The following is a 27,109-nucleotide window of genomic DNA, read 5'->3' as shown; positions in this document are numbered from 1 at the left end:
TGTAGAGCCTTCCTGTCTGCCACAGTGCAGTTCCTGTACCATGCAGTGATGCAGCACATCAGCATGCTCTCTGCTGCACATCTGAAGAAGGAAATCAGTGTAGATGTGCAGAATCCTGCTCTTCCTCAGAAAGCAGAGGCATTGCTGAGTTTTCCTGATTCAGCAGGATGTGTTCTGGGACCATGCGAGGTTGTGTGAGAGGTGCACTCCCAGGAGTTTGAAACTCCTCCCAGTTTCCATGGCCATGGTACCGATGTAAAGAGGGGTATGGGTGGTACAAGTTCTCCTCAAGTTGATAACTATCTCCTTGTCTTGTTGACGTTGAGGAACAGGCTATTTGCCTGCCACCAGGCCTTGAGCTCTTCCAGCTCCTCTTTGTTGGTGACGAGCCCCACCACTGTTGTATCACCACATCTGTCGAAGGACATGAGTATAGATGTACATAGCCCAGCTCTTGCTCAGAAAGCAGAGGCTTTGGTGAGCTTTCCTGACTGTGTAGGGTGTGTTCCGGGACCATGAAATTTGTGAGATGTGCACTTGCAGGAGTTTGAATCTGCTCTAAACCTATACCTTGCTGGAGTTAGATAGAGCAAAGAGAGAGTAGCTTCTGCCATTTACTGAGGAGTCAAATATCAAAATGTCTCGCAAAAGATTGATGAGAGGATAAGCCTTTTTTATGATGCAAGTAGTTATGATCCAGAAATATCTCCAAAATGATGGTGAATGCAACTACTATTGTGGCTTTCCAAAGGAAATAGGAGGTTGTTGGTAAAATCCCAGAGAGCAACAAGCAAATGTGCAGGAATGAGATAGATCAGCTGGTTAAGTGATGTCAAAACAGCAACCTCATACTCAATATCAGCAAAACCAAGGAGGAACTGATTGTGGACTTCAGGAAGGGGAACATACATCATCCTCATTGAGGGTCAGCAGTGGGAAGGGTGAGCAGCTTTAGATTCGTGGGTGTTATCGTTTTGGAGGGTCCGTCCTGGACTCAACATATTGATGTAATCACGAAGAAGGCATGCCATTGGCTCTACTTCATCAGGGATTTGAGCAGATTTGGTATTGTCACCAAAGATACTTGCAGATTTCTACAGATGTGCAGTGGAGAGCATTCATACTGGATCTATCACAACCTGGTATGGAGGTCCAAATGCAGAGGATCACTGGAGGCCAGCTCCATCATAGGCACAACCATTGACATATTAATTTTGTAATTTATAGTAATTTTACGTCTTTGCACTGAATGCTGCCACAAAACAACTAATTTCACACCATATATGATAGTGATTCTGAATCTGAAATATTTGAAGGTAAAGCTTTGCAAGACTATGGAGGAAAAGGGAGGGAATGGGACTGATCAGATTTCTCTACAGTGTTGATAGGATAAATTGTCCTCATTTGTGGCATAACAATTTTGTAATGTTTCCCACATGGGCTATCATCTTCTGAGTTTTGTGGTATAAATGATGGAATTTTTGTCTGAAATTCTAAAGTTACTGTCCTAGATTTAGTATAACTGGATAAAGCTATGAGAGACTTCCATAGCAAGATGTTTATGCAACATATGAAGAACCATGAAAATTAGATGAAAAACTACAGAAACATTCTGTTCAAATGCCTGAGTGTAGCATCAACTAATAAACTGGAGATAAATGGACCCTTTTGCAAATATTTATAGAAATCCTGCTTAAGTAATGAGAAAAATGAAATTTCTTTCTCTCTCTTTCTGCACTCACTTACTTTCTCCCACATGGATGACCACTTCAAGTACCAACCGGTGAGCCTGCAAACCTGCATATTTATAATAACTCATAATCTATTCATTAACTTAGTCATCGTAAACCTTGGAAAAAGATCTCTGAAGTACAATAATGCACATTTTACTAATTATTTCAGCTGGCTAATTTAACTCTTGCATTAAGACAGTACTAAATTATTAATACTAACTTCTTTTCGATTCCCGAATGCCTAAGTGGAGTTTTAAAAAAAACTAAAATTTTAATTGGAATTTTGAAGTTATTTTCCACAAGTCAAAACAAAATGGCCTATATGACGTGATTTAATTCACTTTGGTCACATAAAAATGTTTGCTATTGAAATCGTATAATTTCTATAATATGTTGATGTTGGACAAACAATCAGTTCAACTGTCCCTCATTCATCAAAATAGATTTTGATACCTATCATTTCTTCCTCCTTAGAAGGCATTAAATTGATGAAAATAATTTTAAAAAAGATTTTTTTGGTTAGATTTATAAATTTCTCTATTGTAAACTAAACCTTGCAATGGTACATATCGATCAACAGCACTATTTTCATATAACCCTGAAAAACAAAGCATGCATTAAACTGCCCCTGAACTGGGAATAAAACATGTTCGGTTGTCAAGCCTGGGCTCTTACAGAGCCATAGTTCAAAGGGCAATTGACTGTGCAAACTCAGAAAATAGTAACCACACTGCACAGAATGGTCCATGATATGCAGTGAAGGATTGTAAATGAAGTTTCATATACGCATGCAATTATCTTTATAATTTACAAGCAATTCTTCAGTTAATAATTTTTCTTTGGCAGGCCAGAATCCAGCTGGACATGCAAAAGTCTTCTGACTGTCAGAGCAGTCTCCTTGTGCATTTGGTTAAACTTGTGTGTCAAAGTTAAATCTTCCAAGCTAAGACGGAAGATCTTCTTCCAACGATGGAGCTGGAGGCTTAGAAACATGTGACATTTCCTGACTTGTGTCTTGCGACTTCTCAGAAGGCGTTTCTGCCTGACTCTTTTCAGACAGTATCTGAAGGATTTCTGTCACTTGCTTCTCAAGACCAGTCATTCGGTTGCATAGCAACTGAATGTCTTCTTTCAGTTCCATTTTGGCTTCTTGCAGTGTGGTCTGCAAGGCCTGCTCAGGAATTGGGTAGAAGGGGTGCCTGACATCAGCTTGAACCGGGCTATGCTCCAATGGGCTGCGAATCTCTCCAGCCTTGTCTAACCGCAGGTCACTTTTTGTAATACCGCTATCACATGAGTCCGTCTTCCTCAAAGGGTTCTTTATAACGTTGTTCTCAGAATCTGCACCTTTTGACTCCTCTGAAAGAATTTCCATGGATTCAGCTTTGATAACATTGTTCCAGTTTTGCTCTTTCTCCTCTCTTGTCCCAGGGAAAGAGTCAGTGAAGGCAACAGAATTCTTAAGTCTTAACCATCCTTTTCCATTTCCAGTCTTGGCCTGCATGGGACTAGTAACCTTAGAGCACAGCTGCTCATTCAGACCTTTTGTTCTCAACTCCACAGTCTCCCGCTGCATTTGCATCTTCTGCTCATTATTTCTCACAAAGGAAAGGGAGGATGGTATTGGAGTAATCTGAGACACCGTAACCACACTCGTGCCTGTGGTAGAGACACCATTGTGAAATGAATGGTTATCCATTCTGAGGTGGTTTCTGTCTGAGTTGCTGCGCTCTGCAGCCTGATTCCGCAGTTCTTTCTGCTGCTTGAACTTCTGGAAGAGCTTCCTGACTGGATGGTCCACTGGGATATTAAGTGTCACTTCATTCTTCAGCCGCATCCGCTCTTCCTCTTCTTTCTTCACATCAATGATCTTTCGGAAAATGATCTAGAACAAGAGCCAGAGAGAAGAAAATTAATTTGCATTTCCAAATGGGATGGTTTAACACTTTCTAGAACTCTCTACCTACAAAGCAGTTTATTTGTTTAAAATCACTAATGTTAAGATAATTACCGTTTAGAACATTAGGCTATGAAAGTATCCTGATACACAAATGACAGAGTGGAAATTGTCAAACAATCATATTCAGCTTTCAAATGCATTTAATTTGGCTTGATTCCAATCATTAGTCAATCAAGAAAAGAAGATAATGTTGACATTTCATAGGAATTCATAAAAACCAAGGATCAAGAGTCCAATATTAGGTTCAAACATGACCTCTATTCAGATCCTTTCAGGCTGATTTTTCTCTGTTACAGTAGAAGTTCCTATGTTTTAACTCTAAAGCAGAAAAAAGACTAATAGAGAAGTTATAGATTCCACTGGTCATATGTCATTTTCTATTCAGTCCTTGTCTTGCTGTTACCCTGGGTGCTTAGAGCCTGATTGAGAAAAGAAACTGGAGATGATTTAGAAGATGGTACTTAACATCAGTGGAGATGACAATGGATCTCTGCTGCCTGCACGGCACCACAAAAGAAGCATTTCATTCTTAGATCAATAATATTTTGTAAATGTTTCAACAAAACCTAAACTGCATGTTACATTAGGGAAACAAAGAAAAACTGACCTAAATGCTAAGAGTTAATAGTGGGAAAAATTAATTGTAAGCAAAGAATAGTCTCAGAGGCTCTTGGTTATACTTCAGTTGTTGAAAGTTTACAAGAGTGAGCTGAAGGGCCTGACTAAAATGATTTTTCTTTCAGTTTATGGCATCATAATCGAATATACATAATTAAGTATAACATAATTTCTAAATGAGGGAAGGATCAAAGCTGCAGAAATATGGTTTTCGAGAAGAATGATGAAAATATTGCGGAAGGACGCAGTAACAAATGAGGAAGTGTTGTGAAAAGCCAGAAGTAAGAAGAGAACTGATATCACCAATCTGGAAACGGCAGCTGGAATTTCTGGGACATATAGAGGAAGGAGAAGCTCGAACATCTTGCAGTGACGGGAAAAATTGATGGAAGAAAAGGTTGCGGTTGACAGCACACAACATTCATGAGTTGCATCAAGGGATGACGGGCAAAAGTTTTGAAGAGCTTATTAGAACTTTTCAGATTAAAGACAGATAGAAGACCATGATCTCCCATGCGATATGACATAGCACATAATGATCATAATAAATCAAGTATCAGTACTTCTTCTCAGTAAGCTTTCCAGGACCCATAATTTCTAAACCTCATTCTTGGCTCCTCCAAGTTTCCTTTGCTGTTATAAATCAACAGTAAGTATCATAAAACTCATCCCTTAACTGTTTATATTTCCCATCTATGACAGTATCCATTCTTAAATGAACACAAGGTATTTGAAACTAAATGGACAATGCTTCATAGATAGTTAATTGGACCATCCTAATAGATTTAGCTGGTGCCAGTTGCCCATCTCTGTGCATAGTCAAATGTAGAGCTTATCAGAGTAATGCATCGAATGCCAGTCCCTAAATAACCTAAATCTAATATTAACCGTTTGTAATCAAATCAATCCTGGAAATAAAATAGAAGTTAGAATGAGCTGTAGTTTTGTATGTTGTTTTACATCGATTGCTGATTGCTCCTGGTAGTGGGGATTCTGGGGGTATCTGAAGGAGCAGAACACATGGTCATGGAGTCATTGAAGACTATAGCACAGAAACATGCCCTCCTGTCTATTAAGCCCTGCCAAACTATTATTCTACCTCATCTCATCAACCTCTCCAAATATCTCTTCAAAGTTTAAATCGAATCTGTATCCACCACTTCTGCTGGCAGCTTATTCCACACTCTCACAGTCCACTGAGAGGAGAAGTTCACTCACATGCTCCCTTTAAACATTTCACCTTTCAACCCCTAAACCTATAACCTCCCAACCTGAGTGGAAAAAGCCTGCTTGCACTTACCCTATCTATACCCCTCATAATTCTGTATACCTCTATCAAATTTCCCCTCATTTTCCTCTGTTCTAGGGAGTAACATCTTAACCTATTCAACCTTTCCCAGGTCATCAAGTTCTGGCAACATGCTTGTAAATGTCTCTGCACTCTTATCAATATCTTTCCTGTAGGTAGGTGACCAGAACATAACTTGAATTAACAGGATCACAACCAGAAAGAGTTCTGCTTGTTTCTTAGATGAGGATTCCCCATTAGTGCTTGAAAATCATTTATGTGGTTACAGTGATGGAACATAGCAACATTACTATTTATATCTTACAGCAGGTAGTGATATCTGGACGTGCACAGGAAATGCAGACTGTGTTGCATAGAAATTATGATGTTACTGTATTTACAGATATATTCGACACAGTATCAATATTTAACATGAATTTCATTTTTTTCTACATTAACACCATAATACAAAAGCATGATTTGTTCAGCAAAACACCAAAATTATAAAAGTAATAACTTTTTAAGGTACCTTCTGCCTTAGTTCTGTGTTTAGGTACAGTATTAGTCAGTTTACCTTCTGCAAAGTATTCAATAAGCTTTAAAAATGAGTGTTTTTTGCTTCCTGGTTTTCTGACTGTGATAATCCTTCGATCAATTGGCTGCTGAAGACATGACGGTTGCTGGGTGCCATGTTGTCTCTAGAGGAGGAGGTTTCATCGAAAAATTAAAACTCCACTTTGCAGGACAGGTCTGAATGTTTCTGAAGAAGTTTCTTCAACTTAGCCATATTTGTCTGAGGTAGCTTCAAATAGGAAATGTTTTGTTAACGTTAATGGGCTTTCACATAAGGCCATCAGTGAGCTGGTCCTGTCTGATGGTCATGTCTCTCTTGTGGAGCTTTGGTAGTGGTGAGGAGCAGCTCCCTGTTTTGGCTCTCGCTATTGTCCATCATGAAATACCACTGGGTCGCGTAAGTAGAACCCATGATGATATAATATCCATTAGAAAAGTGGGCACTTGCAAAATTTGGAAATGGAACATTATGTTCAAAAAATAAGTGCAAAAAATACTAACATTTTCTCCAAAATTAACTAACTCAAAAAATGAAGATCACTTTTCATTGAAGTAGTCAGGAACCAGATAGGAGTTTGAAGCATTTAATAGCACATTTGGCCATGGAATCCTCCATCATCACTATATGCTCTTACCTTGGATTCATGACAGGTTGAATTAATGCCTCTGAACCTGGGGAATACACTCTTAATGAGAAGGTGATACTGTGAAACTGCTAACCCACCATTACTGAAATTTCAACATGTAAGATGTCTAATTAGTGAGTTTGAGCTTGTGTATTCCACCATCCCCACACTATTTAAACCCATAGCTCACATGTTAAAATACCATCCCTACATAGCCTCCTCCCTTGTCCTGCCCCCTATACCCAGAGGATAAATGAAGATATTGGAGCTGTGGAATAGAACAGTCAGTTGCCTGGGGAAAGAAAAGGAATGAGGTCAGTCAAGAGGTAAGTTATTGGGAAGGCTGGTGTTGCTTGTTATAACACTTATCATATAAACCAATGAGTACTCCATTGTAATGCACCCTTGTCATTGAAGAGCATCACTTGCTTTACAATTAGTCTTATTATATGCCTTGCTAAATACAATCTAACCCATGGCATGTAGTATTAGATGACGACAATGCAATTATTTTTCAATTTGAGATGTTAATTATTGTTTTTAATTAACAGAGAGCAGGTCTTGAGTAATCATCCAGTGATACATTGTAGCAGTTTCTACATCACTCTGCCAATTCCCTCAGGGATTGACAATGGTTCATTTTTGATTGCTCTGCAGATTATTAAATTTTGTTCTAAAAAAATTAAGCCAGGGATGAAGTATTACACAATTTGGTTGGGACCTTGAGTTTGAGCCGTCTGGTTCTCTCTGAGTGATAAGAGCTAAGTTCTGCCGCACTGCACGCTAATTTCTATTAGTGCGATTGACAAAGTCATTCTCTTTTAATCTATTCTTCAATTAGATTAAAATCAGAGACTTTTAGTTTTATCAAAATTAGTGATAAACCATAGGCTCAGGAGAACATTAGAGTTTTGCAAGAGAATACCTAATACAGTAGAGGGAAAATTGGAGTAAACTTGAAAGAGGCATCAAAACTTAAATTTTTCTGCAGACATTTTAAATCAACAAAAGTAAAATCAGGTTCCTGAAAATCAGACCGGACAAAGAAATGGCCAAAACGTTCATCCAGTATCAACAAATGAATGCTCGATTCATTTTTTTATGTTCTTAATGTGATTCAAACAGCCAAGAACTTGAAAACCAGATGGCTGGCTTAGCATTCTATAACGCCATAAATAAAAAAGTCTACTTTGGAGCTCTATAAAATAATGAATATTAAATAAAGGTCTCTGGTTAATGTAGAACCTCCAGTACCTCAGTGATCTCTTTCACAGAAGCATGCTGGGTTATTGAGCACAGTGTTATTTGACCAAATGAAATTAAAGTCAGAAGGGGGTACATCAAGTAGTAATAAAGAAGCTTCCTCCTGATCTCCTGAAGGGAGGCTAACTAAGTTTTCTTTCTTATTATGCTACTGATGGATTTTGTTAATTAATTTGGTCATCCATTACCACAATGGCAGAACTTTTTTAAAAAAAAGGTCAGATTTGGACAAAAATTATGTAACTAAAGAGTAGACATCACAATTATTCGAAGGACTACCAATTTTTGAACATGCTGTTTCTACAACCATGGGCTGAAGTCCAGGGAGCTGTAATCTATCGTTTATCTGTATCCTTTAAAGCTGAGCTTTAGTCAGTAAGAACCACATCTGAAAACAACTAGGGGACTTTGATACCAATTGCCAAAATAAAATGATATATTTTTATTCTATTTAAGGCACGTAGTACATGAAAACATGAACAGCAAAAGGAGTAAGTCACTTGGCCCCTTGAGCATGTACTCATGGCTAGTCTTGTCCCATTACTGAATTTTCAACATTACGTCCCGAGCAGTCCAGCCTGCTGGGGGAGGGGGGGGGCGGCATGTTAGAGGGTGGCCCACTGTGAGGGATGCATGGGATTGCATACGAGCCCAAAGAAAACACAGCATCCCAACCCCGTGCAGCCCCTAGTGACCTCCCCCGCATCCGGGCGCGTGGAGGGTCCAGTCCGGACCAAACCAACAGGCGTGAAGACCCACTCTCAATGCTGCAACTCTTTAGATCCAATCAACTTTTCCAGGCCTAACCACCAGGCCCAGCCTTGATCACCTGGGGAGCAGGCCCTGTCCTCAAGCCCACCTAAACCCGAAATAAGAGATCACTAATTCTGAGAGTATTCCCCTCCTTTTGACCTCTGTTTAATATTGTGATGACATGCAGGGGCCCAGATTCCCTCCAGAAATGAACCCTTGGCTGCACATAGCTTGGCCTCAGTAAGGCAGCCAACATCATCAAAGACCGCTCCTATCCCAGTCTTCTCATCCCCTCCCTGTCCCATCGGACACAAAGCATGTACCACTAGGCTCAAGGACAGCTTCTGTCCTGCTGTTATAAAACTACATAGCAGATCTCTTGTACGGTAAAATAGACCCTTGACCTAACAATCTACCTTGTCATGAACTTGCACTGTATTGTCTGCCCACTCTGAATTCTCTCTGTAACTGTAACATCACATTCTACAATATGTAATTATTTTTCCTTTTACCTTGGTGTACTGTTGTAAAGAAATGATCTGTATGAATGGCTTATAAAACAAAGTTTTTCACTGTACCTCAGTACATGTGAGAATGTTAAACCAATTCAATACTCTGCTGTCACCTTGGGGTCCAGATTAGCACCAGAATTAATAGAAATTGAACTTCTTGCCTCCTTGGCATGAGTTATTGGTGATAACTATGCCTTTGGGCAACACGTCCAATGGGCAGAAACAATTTAGAGCCATAGTGTCACTGACATCATGGTCAGGCAAGTCCCAAGAGGAGGCTTCACGCAAGCATGTTGGCTGGGGCAAGTGGGTGTGGCGGAGTGCATTGGAGAGAGCCCAAAAAGTGTGGGTGCACCAGCGCAGCTATGGTGTCAACAAACATACTGGTACAGCTTCTGTTTGCAATGAAGGTATAGAGTGAATCATGAATAGAGTCAGAAAGTGACACAGCACAGAAGCAGGCCCTTTGGTCATAGTACAGTATAGTACAGCAGAGCACAGTATAGACTCTTCGGCCCACAATGTTGTGCTGACCTTTTAACCTATTCCAAGATCGACCTACAGAGCTCTCCATTTTCCTCTCATCGTGCCCCTCTAAGAGTCCTTTAGAGGAGGATAGATTAGGGAGGTTTAAAGGACTGTTAGAGGGGCACGATGAAAGGGAAATGGAGAGCTCCGCCACACCCACTTGCCCCATCCAATATGCTCTATCCTCCTCTACCACCACCCTCAGCAGTTCTTCCCAGATACTTACTGCTTTGTGTAAAAAAAACTACCTCTGACATCCCCCCTGTAAATTCCTCCAATTACCTTAAAATTATGCCCATGCTGAGCATCTAACACACATTTACACAAATCCTATATTAAAATTATTCCATGTTCAGCATCTAACACACATTTACACAAATCCTATATTAAAATTATTCCATGCTCGGCATCCAACACACATTTACACAAATCCTATATTAAAATTACTTCTGTTGAACATCGAGCACACACTTACACAAGTCTTATATTAGTGCACAACAGTAATGCAAATACTTGCTCTCCGTAGAATCATCGAGAAAGTCAAGAAGAACAACCTACCAGCCGTGCTTACTTACATCGATTTTCACAAAGCTTTTGACTCCATTCACTGAGGCAAAATGCTGAAGATCCTGAAAGTTTACAGAGTGCTAGACCGTCTACTAAGAGCAATAGAGTCCAGCTATACCAAAACCATGGCGAAAGTTGTATCACCAGACGGAGAAACAGCAGTGTTCGAGCTCTTAGCTGGTGTGCTGCAAGGAGACAGTCTGGCACCCTACATCTTTATAATCGATCTTGATTACGCTCTGTGTCAAGCTACCAAAGATCATGACAAGCTTGGTTTTACCATAAAACCAGGACAAACTAAAAAGGTCAGACCAGTTACACTCACAGATCTCGATTTTGCAGATGACATAGTCCTGCTCTCCGACCAGATGGAGGAAGCACAGCAGCTACTGACAAAAGTGGAAATTGAGTGCAATAAAGTTGGACTTCAACTAAACGCTAAAAAGGAGGAGGGAGGAGAAGATGGCGGCGCGACGCAGCGCGCGCAGCCGTTCCGAATGATATCATATGCATTAACTAGGGGGCCGTGCGCAATCCTGATTTGATGAAGACAGAAGTGAGAAGCATGGAGGAACACCTGGAGAAACTTCTGAAATGCCCGCTTCGCTGCCGCTGCTTCTGTGCAATTGAGAATCTCCAGAGGGGAAGGCCCCAAATCCTCAGCTTTGCCTATTGCCTGTTGCCGGGGCCAGGGTCGAAGCACTTGGCAGAGATGGTGCTCAGTGCTCGGTGTCGGAGAGCTGGTCGGAGGCTCGGAGTTTTCGGATGGACTCGGAGTCAGACTGTGGTCGGGTGCTTCCAGGATGCTGCATCGGCAAGTTTGCGGTGCTGGAGATTCACCATCTGCATGAGATGATGGGACTTTCGAGAGACTTTGAGACTTTTTACCGTGCCCATAGTCTGTTCTTTATCAAATTACGGTATTGCTTTGCACTGTTGTAACTATATGTTAAAATTATGTGGTTTTTGTCAGTTTTTCAGTCGGTTTGTCATGTGCTTCTGTGATATCATTCTGGAGAAGCATTGTATCATTTCTTAATGCATGCATTACTAAATGACAATAAAAGAGGACTGCGTGTCCTCATAATCTAATCTAAAAAGACAGAGTACATGGCATTTAACTGTAACGAAGGTACTCTCAAGTCCGTAAAGAATGATACCATTAAGAAAGTCTTTGACTACAAGTACCTCAGGTCAAGAATGATGAGTTCGGAGAAGGACATAAAGATACAGAAGGCGCTGGCGTGGAGGGCTATGAACGACATGAAGAAAATCTGTAAGTCGAACCTGACCAGAGGGCTTAAAAAGAGGATTTTCATAGCATCATAGAATCCATTCTCAAGTACGGATGTGAGACGTGGACACTCACCAAGCCTACGCGAAAGTCTCTAGATGGTTGCTATACATGAATGCTCCGGATGGCTCTTGACGTGAGTTGGCAACAGCACATGACGAACGTCGAGCTCTATAACGACCTACAGATGCTCACCACTAAAATCGAGGCGAGAAGACTGAAACTAGCGGGGCACTGTCTACGCCACGCCGAGCTACCTGCCAGCCTAGTCATCATACTGGAGCCCAAGCATGGGAGGATGAACCCTGGGCGCCCTCCCAAGACTATGGTCAACATGCTCCTAGGAGACAGCGGCGCGGCTAATGTAGATGAACTGAACACACTGATGAGGGAGAGGGAGAAATGGAGAGTCTGTCATCGTGCCCGACACCGGCCTTTAGGCCTGAGTCAACGTAGTAGGAGTATATTAATTCCATTTTCTTCTCTCCACTTTCCCTTCATCTTCCACCAATATCTACCGCTCACTTGCACTACGGTGATGTACAATGGCCAATTTCCCTACCAACCCTCACATCTTTAGATATCGGAGAAAACCGGAACACCTAGAGGAGACCCATGTGGACACAGAGAGAATGTGCCTTCCCCACACAGACAGCTCTGAACCCAGTCACTGGAGCTGCAAAGGGACGGCTCTGCCTGCTGTGTCATGTGATATGAGGGCACCAGCTGAACAGGCTCCATTGTTCACTCTGTCATTCTATAAGAATTCATCTTATAAGCAATATAAAGCTGGTTAAATCATTTGGTGAGATTCTGTCAAGGAAAGCTGGAGCCAGGCAACTCTGCCTTGCTTCCTGGGAATTAATATTGTACAAGGAACTTTCAGTGGGCTTTAGGTCCGTCATTAATATTGCTGTTCACCAGCATATATTGGGCATGTCACCTCATGATGAACTAGTCTATGTAGAGCAGGGCTTCCCAACCTTGTTTTTATGCTATGGACCAATACGATTCAGCAGGGGGGCCAGAACCCAGGTTGGGAGCCCCTGGAGAGCAACACTCAAAATCCGGATGAAGTCAGCAGGTGTAGAGAATGTGTAGACCAGGTTTTACGCTTGAAAAGTGGGCTCAAATTTCTACCCCAAAATTGCAGGTTCAGCCAATGTAGAGTCAAGCAGAAAGGAACTTCCATCTCCTCTCCGCCCCTTGCAGTGGTGGGATCTGCAACTCACTGCCTGAAAGGGAGGTAGGAAACCTCATCTTGTAAAAGTATGGGGATGAGCACGTGCTGTGCTTTAACATACATGGTTGAAGAGCGAGAGTTAGTGGTTGACCAGCAGGGATAGATGACTGAATGGTTCCCTTCCATGCTGCAAAGTTAATTGATTCTTTCACTCAATGTCTGTTGATATGAAGCAGGAAAGGATATCAGCTGCCTTGGTGTTCCTTGGCATCTCATTGTCCCGTGCCTTTTACTTACTGGAACTATGAAGAAAATTAGCGTTTCCCTAAACCATGAGCATGACTTGAAGTGAGAGAGAGTGTGTAAGTAAACACCTGGCATTAGTCTTGGATTGCTCTAGCACAGAGCTGACATTAACACTATTAAAAGAAACATTTCTGTGCTCTAATCTATTGATGTCTGCCTTCATTAACACCTGCTGTTCCCATTTGTCATGAGAAAATTTACATGGTGAGAAGCAATTAGACATTGCAGAAAGAAAAATTATTACATTTTCAATTGCACGGCACCTTTCATGTCACGTTCTAGACATTCCAAAGTATTTCACAGCTAACAGCAAACTTCTGTGTTTGCACAGTAGTAATGCGGGAAATGCAGCAGTCACTTGGAATACAGCAATTCCCACCAGCATCAGGTAACAAGCAACAAATCATTTCCTTATGTAATACTAGTTAATTGTACACAATAAAATTAAGTTCTGGTCAAAATCTCCTTGCTATTATTCAAAATAACATCTAATTTTTTCAATTTACAAATGTTTAATTTTTGGATTTTCTCTATAAAAACATTGATTCTTTGGGGTGCAAACACGAGGCGACCCGACGCAGACTGGGAGATCGTTTTGCTGAACACCTACGCTCTGTCCGCCAGAGAAAGCAGGATCTCCCAGTGGCCACACATTTTAATTCGACATCCCATTCCCATTCTGACATGTCTATCCACGGCCTCCTCTACTGTAAAGATGAAGCCACACTCAGGTTGGAGGAACAACACCTTATATTCTGTCTGGGTAGCCTCCAACCTGATGGCATGAACATCGACTTCTCTAACTTCTGCTAATGCCCCACCTCCCCCTCGTACCCCATCCGTTATTTATATACACACATTCTTTCTCTCACTCTCCTTTTTCTCCCTCTGTCCCTCTGACTATACCCCTTGCCCATCCTCTGGGTTTTTCCCCCCTCCCCCTTTTCCTTCTTCCTGGCCTCCTGTCCTCTCATATCCCTTTCGCCAATCACTTGTCCAGCTCTTGGCTCCATCCCTCCCCCTCCTGTCTTCTCCTATCATTTTGGATCTCCCCCTCCCCCTCATACTTTCAAATCTCTTACTAGCTCTTCCTTCAGTTAGTCCTGACGACGGGTCTCGGCCTGAAACGTTGACCGTACCGCTTCCTGGAGATGCTGCCTGGCCTGCTGCATTTGCCAGCAACTTTGATGTGTGTTGATTCTTTGGGGTGCATGCTTTAGATTTATGAACCCATTTAAGATGATTTTTATTTTTATTTGTCACATGCACATCGAAACATTGAAACATACTGTGAAATGCATTGTTTGCACCAATGACCAACACAGCCTGAGATGTGCTGGAGGCAGCCCACAAGTGTTGATAAACTTCTGGCACTAACATAACAAGTCCACAACTTACTAACCCTAACCTGTACATCCTTAGAAGGTGAGAGGAAACTAGAGCACTTGGAATTCACATGGTCACAGGGAGAATGCCTTACAGGCAGCAGCGGGAATTGAACCCAGATCTAACTGCTGGTGCTGTAAAGCATTATGCTAACCGCTACATAACCTATCTTTCACTGTAATGAATAACATGCCTCTGTCCACTCATTAACTAGGAATATGCTGCACCTAAATAACCGTAAGCATTTCACTCAGGATAAAATTTCATGTTACAAAGGATTTTTGGAAACATTCCTTCCTTTCAGAAATCAAAAAATGATTTCAAAATCTGCAATCCCTTGTAATCAGCGAGGGGAACAAACAGGGTCTCAGTTTCACACATAAAATGCTGGAGGAACTCAGCAGGCCAGGAAGCAGTTATGGAAAAAAGTGCAGTCAATGTGTCAGGCCTTGTGGCAGGACTGGAGAAATAAAGCTGAGGAGTAGATTTGGGGGCTCAGTTTAAGGTCTTACTGAAAAGACCATACTTCCAACCGAGCAACACTTCTCACAGCCCTGTTCTGGAATTCCTGCTGAGATTTCGGACCACATAGAACCTTGTGCCACCTAAATGAAATATTTTGATCTGTTAGACAAAGCATCAAATGCTTAGCTAAAAATGAAAAAAAAATCTGCAGATGCTGGAAATGTAAATTAAGAGAAGAAAATCCCGTAGATAACTCAGCAGAAGATCTTACATTTGAGAGTTCACACTTCAATTCAAAGATCCTTGATCAGAATTGGACAAACTTATATTTCATGATCCAACCACATAACAAATGTTCCTTGTGTCAATGTAGATGTGAGCCACATATCTGAAAACTGAATGCACCACCTCACTGGGAGAGGCTGTATCCTGAGTGCCAGGACACGTAACTCAGCCTATGGCTACCTCACAAGTTAGACAATTTTCCTCAGATGTACCAAGGCAGAAATGCTTGAGCATGTGGATGAAAATGTACAGGTAATGGTGAGGCTCACTCCGCAAGTCTAATCTCCAATGAAAGATAGTTTCTTTCTCCAACAAAAGAAATCTCTGCTAAAACTCTGTTTTAGAAAAAAAATACCATAAAAGCAATGAAACAAACCTTTGTTGTTGGGATTATACAGCATGAACAGAGGCTGAAGGAAAGAGACTTGAAGAAGTGTTACATTAGCTGTGTAACAAAGCAGACACTCTGTGTATGCACATGGACTTCTGCTGCTTTAGACCATCCACTTCAAGCTTCAACTTGTTATGTATTAGGAGATGCTCTTCTGCACACCTCTGTTGTAATGAATGGTTATTTGATTTACTATCGCCTTCCTGTCAGCCTGTAGCAGTCTGACCACTCTCCACTGACCTCTCATTTTTTTTATCTACAGAACTGCTGCTAAAATCCCAGGAGATCAGCAGTTTCTGAGATACTCAATTCACCCCATCTGGCACCAACAAGCATTCCACAGTCAAAGTCACTTGGAACACCTTTCTTCCCCATTCTGAGGTTTGGTCTGAACAACTAAACTTCTTAATGATGTCTGCATCGCTTTTATGTATTGAGTTGCTGCCACACATGACCGGTGGATTAGATATTTGCATTAATGAGCAAGTGTAAATGTGTACCTAATAAACTGGCTGCTGATTTTGCGTAGCGGTTAGCACAATGCTATTACAGCTTGGGGCTTCGGAGTTCAGGGTTCAGCCCTGACACCATCTGTAAGGAGTCTGTACATCCTCCCTATGGAATGGGTGGGTCTTTTCCAGGTGCACTGTTTACGTCCCACAGTCCAAAGACATACTGTTTAGTTGGATAATTTGTCATTATATATTGTCCCAGGATTAGGCTAGTGTTAAATGGGGGCTGCTAGGTGAAGCTGCTCGAAGAACCTATTCCACACTGTATCTGTCAAAATGGTCGTTGTGATGTGTCTAGTGTGGTAGTGTAGTGGGTAGTGCTTGTCGCTCTCGCTTTCAGATTCCACCGCTGGCTAGCAGTCTTGCGAAAAGGAGAGCTGAATGTGTAAGTCTCTCCCTGCCAGTACGCAGCCTGTCCAACAGCAAGCCTCATGTAGTCCCGCCTCGCTGGCGACACACGGAAACTGAACTCCTTTCATACTCAGGCTGAACTACAGAGGACAGGGAGGAGGTCTGGCCCCTGCAAACGTAGCATGCAGGCTCACCGGCGTGTGGACACATTCTGGTGCTTGTGAACCAGATCATCAGCTGTGGGTAAACAGTCTCACTGCCTTGCGGGCAGCCTCAGGAGAGATGAGGTCTATCGGAGTAAACCCAGACAGCAAATCCAGAGTGGAGCTCCCAAGGCAGCTGAGGGATGTCATTGAACATCCTTCCAGCAGCTTTGGTGGCCAAGCTGGTGCCAAATGTATTGATTCGCTTTCCTTTGGACGACACTGGTGACACCGAGAGGGAGGATCTAGACAACTGGGCATCTCAGGATCTCCATACCTCTCACCCAGGTTTATGATGATCATCATCACCCATTGTCCTTCGAGACAGACAGATGCCAACCATCTGTAAATAAAAATATAAATATATATTCTGATTGTTCCTCTGCGGAATCCCTTGGTTTCGGCTCAATGATTCGCTTCAAAATCACAGCTCAGAACGGGAAGATTCCATGTGGATAAGCTCCAGCACAGTCTTAACCTGATTCACAGAAATCCCTAACTATCAGCGATCGGAACTATAAGGATTGCATACCTTTTTTATGGCCACACACGTTACAATTTTGGCACATTCCCTCATGGTTTGTTGAACCATCCATACATACCACAAGATAACAGTCTACTGCCTCTCTCTCAAAGGATAACTTCATGGCAACTCATTATTGGCGGGAAAATAAACTTCTCCCAGCCACAGCCACAGCAGCAGTCGCTGCTTCTGGAGGCTCGATCAGATTGAGATCAAACAGATTCAGATTCAGATTTATTTATCACATGCACGTCAGAAGTACAGCGAAATGTGTCATTTGTGTTGACAACCAACACATCCAAGGCTGTGCTGGCGGTGGCCCAGGAGTGTTGACGCATATTTCGGGTGCCAGCAGAGCCTGCCCACAATGCTTGGCAGAACAACATAAAACATGACAAAACAGAACATACCAAGTAACAACGCAGCGACAGCAAACCAAGCCCAGTTCCTCCCTTTTTTATTTACAATTTGGCATTAGTAAGTAAATTGTGCTTGATTCTGTAGGCAAGTGGAATCAGACCTTGTGATTTTTGACCCTGTTTCTTTGGACTTTGGTTCTATATAAAATTGTCAGCTCTGAGCTCCTCTGTCCTTGTGTTTTACCTGACAAAACCCACATAATAAAGACAAAGTTGGTAAGTGTTGATGTTTCAAGTTTGGGCACTGCACACAGCAACATTCCTGAACTGCTCCCTTAACTCAAACCCAATAAAGGAGTTACAATGAATGAGAGAATTTCCAGGCGATTTGGGTCCTTGTTAGGATCTCAGATGGAGACGGGAGGACATACAGAAGTGAGATATACCAGCTAGTTGAGCGGAGTCACAGCAACAACATTGCACTCAATGTCAATAAGACAAAAGAACCGATTGTGGACTTCAAGAAGGAGAAGACAAGGGAACATGAATCAATCCTCATAGAGCGATCAGAAGTAGAGAGAGTGAGCAATTTCAAGTTGCTAGGTATCAAAATCTCTTGCGGGTCTAACCGGATGCAGCTATAAAGAAGGCAACAGAGCGGCCATATCTCATTAGGAGTTTGAGGAGATTTGATTTGTTATCTAAAACACTCGAGAACTTCTACAGATATACCAAGAAGAGCATTCTGACAGGCTACATCAATGTCTGGTATGGCGGGGGTGGGGTGGGGGACTACTGCACCACAGGACTGAAGGAAGCTCCAGAAAGTTGTTGAATTAGTCAGCTCCATCAGGGCACTAGCCTTCGTAGTATCCAAGACATCTTCAAGGAATGGTGCCTCAGAAAGGCGGCATCCATCATTAAGGGCCCCCGCCACCCAGGACATGCCCTATTCTCACTGTTACCATCAGGAACCTAAAGGCACACACTCAGCAATTCAGGAACAGCTTCTTCCCATCTGCCATCCGATTCCTAAAAGATCATAGAACCCATGAACACCACCTCACTTTTTTATAGATTATTTCTGCTTTTGCACTATTTTTAATTTAACTGTTTAATATACATATATATATATATATACTTACTGTAATTGATCGACTTATTTTTCTTTCTACATGATCATGTACTGCTGCCACTAAGTTAACACATTTCACGACATACCCCGGTGATATTAAACCTGATTCTGATTGTTCACTTGCTGAGCTCTCCCACAGTCTTTCTTGACAAGCTTCTTATATAGTTTTTAAGTTTTCAGCCACAGGTTCTCCACAGGTTGCAACACAATTCTGTTCCTGAGAAGTGTTCATAACCCAAAGAGTCTGCAAGTCAGAGATGCAGCCACGTCCCAAGTTCCCTCATGGGAGAAGATGCCTGCAGCTCCACAGAAGCTGACAAACTCAGACCACCAGTTCTCAAACACTTGCTCATGAGCAGGGACAGGACCTGCACTTATCCCACTTCATTTTTCAATGATACAGCCTCTGCTTCAACAGCGACTTGTCAGAAAGTAACCCACAATCAAATCTACCCATTTTAAAAACCTTCTCTTTTGCTTCCTCTTGATTTTCCCAATGAAAGTATTGGCTTCCACATCTCTGTTTAACTTTACCATGGTGGAAACCATCTTTCACTGTGTACCTGCTTTAAATTCCTAACCTTCATACAACCGTCCTTTGTTTCCATTTCTCCCATTCTGCTAATCACTCTGCAGAAAACGAAGTTTCCAACATCTATCCTGGCCCAATGCCCTTCAATTCCCATTCAGCCATCAAAGCAATATATATAAACCCCATGGGTTACCCCTTCTGGGTTGCCTAGAAGATAGCCATGATCTTTCTTGATCCAATTTCAAACAATTGAGTGGGTTTCACAATTACTTCAGAGGGTAGTTAGGGAGTCAGCCATATTGATAAGGGAATATAATCATATGAAGTTCTGACTGGATAATGATTAGGAGCAGGGTAGGCCACTCCACTCCACATACCTGCGTTGCCAATTAACAAGATTATGGCTAATCAGATTAAAACTTCAACTTCACATTCCCACAAACACAAACAGCTTTTCACCCTTACATTCATATAAATCGACTTACGTACTCTCCCTGTTAAAAATCTAGCATGTTCACTTTTAATGACACAGCATTTTTATTCCCAGCTGTTTCTAAAAACTGATTTTAGACTGCAAACCATGGCTGGCATTAGGAATAGGAGGAACAGGCATCACAGTAGGAGGTGGGTGTGGGTGAAGTACAGGAGGGCTAAGAGGTTAGTGTGCAGGAGGCAAGTAGACAAGTGGGAGGGGGAGGTGAGGGTCAAGGTACAGGATGGGACAGAAGGTGAATATGGGGGGGGGAACTACAGAAGAATTAGGTGGAGCAGGTTGAAGGGCAGGATATGGCTGTATGAGGAGGCTGTACAGGAGTGTGAGGAGGTTGATAGGGGAGAAATACAGGAGTGACAGGTGGTGGCTTGTGGATTACAGTAAGGGAAGGAAACAGGTGGGGAGGAGGTACAGGAACGGGAAGAGGTGGGTGGGGGCAAGTGCAGGACGGGTTGGAAGACAGTGTGGTGTAAGAGTACAGGAGGAAGGCTGGGGAGAGGTACAAGAGGGAGGGGGTGTGGGGGGAAGTACAGGAGGGAGAGAGGGTGGGTGTGGGGGAAGTACAGGAGGGAGAGGTGGATGTGAGGGTTTAGGATGTAGAGGAGGGAGAGGAGGATGTGAGCATTTAGAATGTACAGGAGAAGCAGGAGGATGTGAAGGTTTAGGATGTACAGGAGGGAGAGGTGGACGTGAGGTTTTCGGATGTACAGGCGGAAGAGGATGTGGGTGTGCGGGAAGTACAGGAGGGAGAGGATGTGGGGGTCGGGGGAAGTACAGGAGGGAGAGGAAGTGCGTATGCGGGAAGTACAGGAGGGAGAGGATGTGGGTGTCGGGGGAAGTACAGGAGGGAGAGGATGTGGATGCGGGGGAAGTACAGGAGGGAGAGGGTGTGGGTGTGGAGGGAAGTACAGGAGGGAGAGGATGTGGGTGTGATGGAAGTACAGGAGGGAGAGGATGTGAGGGTTTAGGATGTACAGGAGGGAGCGGATGTGAGGATTTAGGATGTACAGGAGCGAGAGGAGGACGGGAGGGTTTAGGATGTACAGGAGAGAGAGGAGGATGTGAGGGTTTAGGATGTACAGGAGCAGCAGGAGGATGTGAGGGTTTAGGATGTACATGAGGGAGAGGAGGATGTGAGGGTTTAGGATGTACAGGAGGGAGAGGAGGATGTGAGGGTTTAGGATGTACAGGAGGGAGAGGAGGATGTGAGGGTTTAGGAAGTACAGGAGGGAGAGGAGGACGTGAGGGTTTAGGATGTACAGGAGCAGCAGGAGGATGTGAGGGTTTAGGATGTACATGAGGGAGAGGTGGATGTGAGGTTTTAGGATGTATAGGACGGAGAGGAGGATGGGAGGGTTCAGGATGTACAGGAAGGATAGGAGGATTTGAGGATTTAGGAAGGACAGGAGGGAGAGGAGGATGTGCGGGTTTAGGATGTACAGGATGGAGAGGAGGATGTGAGGGTTTAGGATGTACAGGAGGGAGAGGAGGATGTGAGGGTTTAGGATGTACAGGAGGGAGAGGAGGATGTGAGGGTTTAGGATGTACAGGAGGGAGAGGAGGAAGTGAGGGTTTAGGATGTACAGGAGGGAGAGGAGGATGTGAGGGTTTAGGATGTACAGGAGGGAGAGGAGGATGTGAGGGTTTAGGATGTACAGGAGGGAGAGGAGGATGTGAGGGTTTAGGATGTACAGGAGGGAGAGGAGGATGTGAGGGTTTAGGATGTACAGGAGGGAGAGGAGGATGTGAGGGTTTAGGATGTACAGGAGCAGCAGGAGGATGTGAGGGTTTAGGATGTACAGGAGGGAGAGGAGGATGTGAGGGCTTAGGATGTACAGGAGGGAGAGGTGGATGTGAGGTTTTAGGATGTACAGGAGGGAGAGGAGGATGTGAGGGTTTAGGATGTACAGGAAGGAGAGGAGGATGTGAGGGTTTAGGATGTACAGGAGTGAGAGGAGGATGTGAGGGTTTAGGATGTACAGGAGCGAGAGGAGGACGTGAGGGTTTAGGATGTACAGGAGGGAGAGGAGGATGTGAGGGTTTAGGAAGTACAGGAGGGAGAGGAGGACGTGAGGGTTTAGGATGTATAGGAACAGCAGGAGGATGTGAGGGTTTGGGATGTACAGGAGGGAGAGGAGGATGTGAGGGTTTAGGACGTACAGGACACAGAGGAGGACGTGAGGGTTCAGGATGTACAGGAGGGAAAGGAGGATGTGAGGGTTTAGGATGTATAGGAGGGAGAGCTGGACTTCAGGGTTTAGGATGTACAAGAGCAGCCGGATGATGTGAGGGTTTAGGATGTAGAGGAGGGAGAGGAGAATGTGAGTGTTTAGGATGTACAGGAGGGAGAGGAGGATGTGAGGGTTTAGGATGTACAGGAGGGAGAGGAGAATGTGAAAGTTTAGGATGTACAGGAGCGAGAGGGGGATGTGAGTGTTTAGGATGTATAGGAGGGAGAGGAGGATGTGAGGGTTTAGGATGTACAGGAGGGAGAGGAGGATGTGAGGGTTTAGGATGTACAGGAGGGAGAGGAGGATGTGAGGGTTTAGGATGTACAGGACACAGAGGAGGACGTGAGGGTTCAGGATGTACAGGAGGGAGAGGAGGATGTGAGGGTTTAGGATGTACAGGAGGGAGAGGAGGACGTGAGGGTTTAGGATGTACAGGAGGGAGTGGAGGATGTGAGGGTTTAGGATGTACAGGAGGGAGAGGAGGACGTGAGGTGTTTAGGATGTATAGGAGGGAGAGGAGGATGTGAGGGTTTAGAATGTACAGGAGGGAGAGGAGGATGTGAGGGTTTAGGATGCACAGGAGGGAGAGTAGAATTTGAGGGATCAGGAAGTACAGGAGGGAGAGGAGGATGTGAGGGTTTAAGATTTACAGGAGGGTGTGGATGTGAGGGTTTAGGATGTACAGGAAGGAGAGGAGGATGTGAGGGTTTAGGATGTACAGGAGGGAGAGGAGGATGTGAGGGATAAGGATGTACATGAGGGAGAGGAGGACGTGAGGGTTTAATATGTAGAGGAGGGAGCGGAGGAAGTGAGGGTTTAGGATGTACAGGAGGGAGTGGAGGATGTGAGGGTTTAGGATGTACAGGAGGGAGAGGAGGATGTGAGGGTTTAGGATGTAGAGGAGGGAGAGGAGAATGTGAGTGTTTAGGATGTACAGGAGGGAGAGGAGGATGTGAGGGTTTAGGATGAACAGGAGTGAGGGAAGGATGTGAGGGTTTAAGATGTACAGGAGGGAGAGGAGGATGTGAGGTTTTAGGATGTACAGGAGGGAGAGGAGGATGTGAAGGTTGAGGATGTACAAGAGGGAGAGGAGGATGCGAGGGTTTAGGATGAACAGGAGGGAGTGGAGGATGTGAGGGTTTAGGATGTATAGGAGGGAGAGGAGGATGTGAGGGTTTAGAATGTACAGGAGGGAGAGGAGGATGTGAGGGTTTAGGATGTACAGGAGGGAGAGGAGGATGTGAGGGGTTATGATGTACAGGAGGGAAAGGAGGACGTGAGAGATTATGATGTACAGGAGCAGCAGGAGGATGTGAGGGTTTAGGATGTACAGAAGGGAGAGGAGCATGTGAGGGTTCACGATGTACAGGAGGGAGAGGAGGATGTGAAGGTTTAGGATGTACAGGAGAGAGAGGGGGATGTGAGTGTTTAGGATGTATAGGAGCGAGAGGAGGACGTGAGGGTTTAGGATGTACAGGAGAGAGAGGAGGTTTTGAGGGTTGAGGATATACAGGAAGGAGAGGAGGACGTGAGGTGTTGAACGTACAGGAGGGAGAGGAGGACGTGAGGGTTTAGGATGTACAGGAGCAGCAGGATGATGTGAGGGTTTAGGATGTGTAGGAGGGAGAGGAGGATGTGAGGGTTTAGGATGTACAGGAGGGAGAGGAGGATGTGAGGGTTTAGAATGTACAGGAGGGAGAGGACGATCTGAGGGTTTAGGATGCACAGGAGGGAGAGTAGAATTTGAGGGATCAGGAAGTACAGGAGGGAGAGGAGGATGTGAGGGTTTAAGATTTACAGGAGGGTGTGGATGTGAGGGTTTAGGATGTACAGGAAGGAGAGGAGGATGTGAGGGTTTAGGATGTAGAGGAGGGAGAGTAGGATGTGCGGGTTTAGGATGTAGAGGAGGGAGGGGAGGATGTGAGGGTTTAGGATGTAGAGGAGGGAGAGGAGGATGTGAGGGTTTAGGATGTACAGGAGGGAAAGGAGGATGTGAGGGCTTAGGATGTACATGAGGGAGAGGAGGATGTGAGGGTTTAGGATGTAGAGGAGAGAGAGGAGGTTTTGAGGGTTGAGGATCTACAGGAAGGAGAGGAGGACGTGAGGTGTTGAACGTACAGGAGGGAGAGGAGGACGTGAGGGTTTAGGATGTACAGGAGCAGCAGGATGATGTGAGGGTTTAGGATGTGTATGAGGGAGAGGAGGATGTGAGGGTTTAGGATGTACAGGAGGGAGAGGAGGATGTGAGGGTTTAGGATGTACAGGAGGGAGAGGAGGATCTGAGGGTTTAGGATGCACAGGAGGGAGAGTAGAATTTGAGGGATCAGGAAGTACAGGAGGGAGAGGAGGATGTGAGGGTTTAAGATTTACAGGAGGGTGTGGATGTGAGGGTTTAGGATGTACAGGAAGGAGAGGAGGATGTGAGGGTTTAGGATGTAGAGGAGGGAGAGGAGGATGTGAGGGTTTAGGATGTACAGGAGGGAGAGGAGGATGTGAGGGTTTAGGATGTAGAGGAGGGAGAGGTGGATGTGAGGGTTTAGGATGTACAGGAGGGAGAGGAGGATGTGAGGGTTTAGGATGTACAGGAGGGAGAGGAGGATGTGAGGGTTTAGGATGTACAGGAGGGAGAGGAGGATGTGAGGGTTTAGGATGTACAGGAGGGAGAGGAGGATGTGAGGGTTTAGGATGTACAGGAGGGAGAGGAGGATGTGAGGGTTTAGGATGTACAGGAGGGAGAGGAGGATGTGAGGATTTAGAATGTACAGGAGAGCAGGAGGATGTGAGGGTTTAGGATGTACAGGAGGGAGAGGTGGATGTGAGGTTTTAGGATGTACAGGAGGGAGAGGAGGATGTGAGGGTTTAGGATGTACAGGAGGGAGAGGAGGATGTGAGGGTTTAGGATGTACAGGAGCACCAGGAGGATGTGAGGGTTTAGGATGTACAGGAGGGAGAGGACGATCTGAGGGTTTAGGATGCACAGGAGGGAGAGTAGAATTTGAGGGATCAGGAAGTACAGGAGGGAGAGGAGGATGTGAGGGTTTAAGATTTACAGGAGGGTGTGGATGTGAGGGTTCAGGATGTACAGGAGGGAGAGGAGGATGTGAGGGTTTAGGATGTACAGGAGGGAGGGGAGGATGTGAGGGCTTAGGATGTACATGAGGGAGAGGAGGATGTGAGGGTTTAATATGTAGAGGAGGGAGAGGAGGAAGTGAGGGTTTAGGATGTACAGGAGGGAGAGGAGGATGTGAGGGTTTAGGATGTACAGGAGGGAGAGGAGGATGTGAGGGTTTAGGATGTACAGGAGGGAGAGGAGGATGTGAGGGTTTAGGAAGTACAGGAAGGAGAGGAGGATGTCAGGGTTTAGGATGAACAGGAGTGAGAGGAGGATGTGAGGGTTTAGGATGTACAGGAGCGAGAGGAGGATGTGAGGGTTTAGGATGTACAGGAGGGAGAGGAGGACGTGAGGGTTTAGGATGTACAGGAGGGAGAGGAGGATGTGAGGGTTTAGGATGTACAGGAGGGAGAGGAGGATGTGAGGGTTTAGGATGTACAGGAGCGAGAGGAGGATGTGAGGGTTTAGGATGTACAGGAGGGAGAGGAGGATGTGAGGGTTTAGAATGTACAGGAGGGAGAGGAGGACGTGAGGGTTTACGATGTATAGGAGGGAGTGGAGGATGTGAGGGCTTAGGATGTACAGGAGCACCAGGAGGATGTGAGGGTTTAGGATGTACAGGAGGGAGAGGACGATCTGAGGGTTTTGGATGCACAGGAGGGAGAGTAGAATTTGAGGGATCAGGAAGTACAGGAGGGAGAGGAGGATGTGAGGGTTTAAGATTTACAGGAGGGTGTGGATGTGAGGGTTTAGGATGTACAGGAAGGAGAGGAGGATGTGAGGGTTTAGGATGTACAGGAGGGAGAGGAGGATGTGAGGGCTTAGGATGTACATGAGGGAGAGGAGGATGTGAGGGTTTAATATGTAGAGGAGGGAGAGGAGGAAGTGAGGGTTTAGGATGTACAGGAGGGAGTGGAGGATGTGAGGGTTTAGGATGTACAGGAGGGAGAGGAGGATGTGAGGTTTTAGGATGTACAGGAGGGAGAGGAGGATGTGAGGGTTTAGGAAGTACAGGAAGGAGAGGAGGATGTCAGGGTTTAGGATGAACAGGAGTGAGAGGAGGATGTGAGGGTTTAGGATGTACAGGAGCGAGAGGAGGATGTGAGGGTTTAGGATGTACAGGAGGGAGAGGAGGACGTGAGGGTTTAGGATGTACAGGAGGGAGAGGAGGATGTGAGGGTTTAGGATGTACAGGAGGGAGAGGAGGATGTGAGGGTTTAGGATGTACAGGAGCGAGAGGAGGATGTGAGGGTTTAGGATGTACAGGAGGGAGAGGAGGATGTGAGGGTTTAGAATGTACAGGAGGGAGAGGAGGACGTGAGGGTTTACGATGTATAGGAACAGCAGGAGGATGTGAGGGTTTGGGATGTACAGTAGGGAGTGGTGGATGTGAGGGTTGAGGATGTACAGGAGGGAAAGGAGGATGTGAGGGTTTAGGATGTACAGGAGGGAGGGAAGGATGTGAGGGTTTAGGATGTATAGGAGGGAGAGCTGGACTTCAGGGTTTAGGATGTACAAGAGCAGCCGGATGATGTGAGGGTTTAGGATGTAGAGGAGGGAGAGGAGAATGTGAGTGTTTAGGATGTACAGGAGGGAGAGGAGGATGTGAGGGTTTACGATGAACAGGAAAGAGGGAAGGATCTGAGGGTTTAAGATGTACAGGAGGGAGAGGGAGATGTGAGTGTTTAGGATGTATAGGAGGGAGAGGAGGATGTGAGGGTTTAGGATGTACAGGAGGGAGAGGAGGATGTGAGGGGTTATGATGTACAGGAGGGAAAGGAGGACGTGAGAGATTATGATGTACAGGTGCAGCAGGAGGATGTGAGGGTTCACGATGTACAGGAGGGAGAGGAGGATGTGAGGGAATAGGATGTACAGGAGCGAGAGGAGGACGTGAGGGTTTAGGATGTACAAGAGGGAGAGGAGG

The 27,109-nt window shown here is 44.6% G+C and overlaps 1 protein-coding gene across 1 annotated transcript in view; it reads right to left on the bottom strand.

Annotated features, from left to right (window-relative positions):
* Positions 1 to 2,676: 2,676 nt before the first annotated feature.
* Positions 2,677 to 27,109, bottom strand: part of kcnh5b (potassium voltage-gated channel, subfamily H (eag-related), member 5b) — a 479,712-nt gene continuing 455,279 nt past the window's right edge. The window contains exons 11-12 of the mRNA XM_063061314.1: positions 2,781 to 3,618; positions 2,677 to 2,747 (exon numbers count right to left, since the gene is read on the bottom strand). Of these exons, the coding sequence (XP_062917384.1) occupies positions 2,677 to 2,747; positions 2,781 to 3,618 (909 nt within the window). The remainder of the gene's footprint in view (positions 2,748 to 2,780; positions 3,619 to 27,109) is intronic.

The sequence above is a fragment of the Mobula hypostoma genome, chromosome 1, assembly GCF_963921235.1.
Source record: "Mobula hypostoma chromosome 1, sMobHyp1.1, whole genome shotgun sequence".
NCBI classification, from domain to species: domain Eukaryota; kingdom Metazoa; phylum Chordata; class Chondrichthyes; order Myliobatiformes; family Myliobatidae; genus Mobula; species Mobula hypostoma.
The sequence above is the reverse complement of the archived record's forward strand: the minus strand, read 5'-3'. Positions and strand labels throughout refer to the sequence as shown.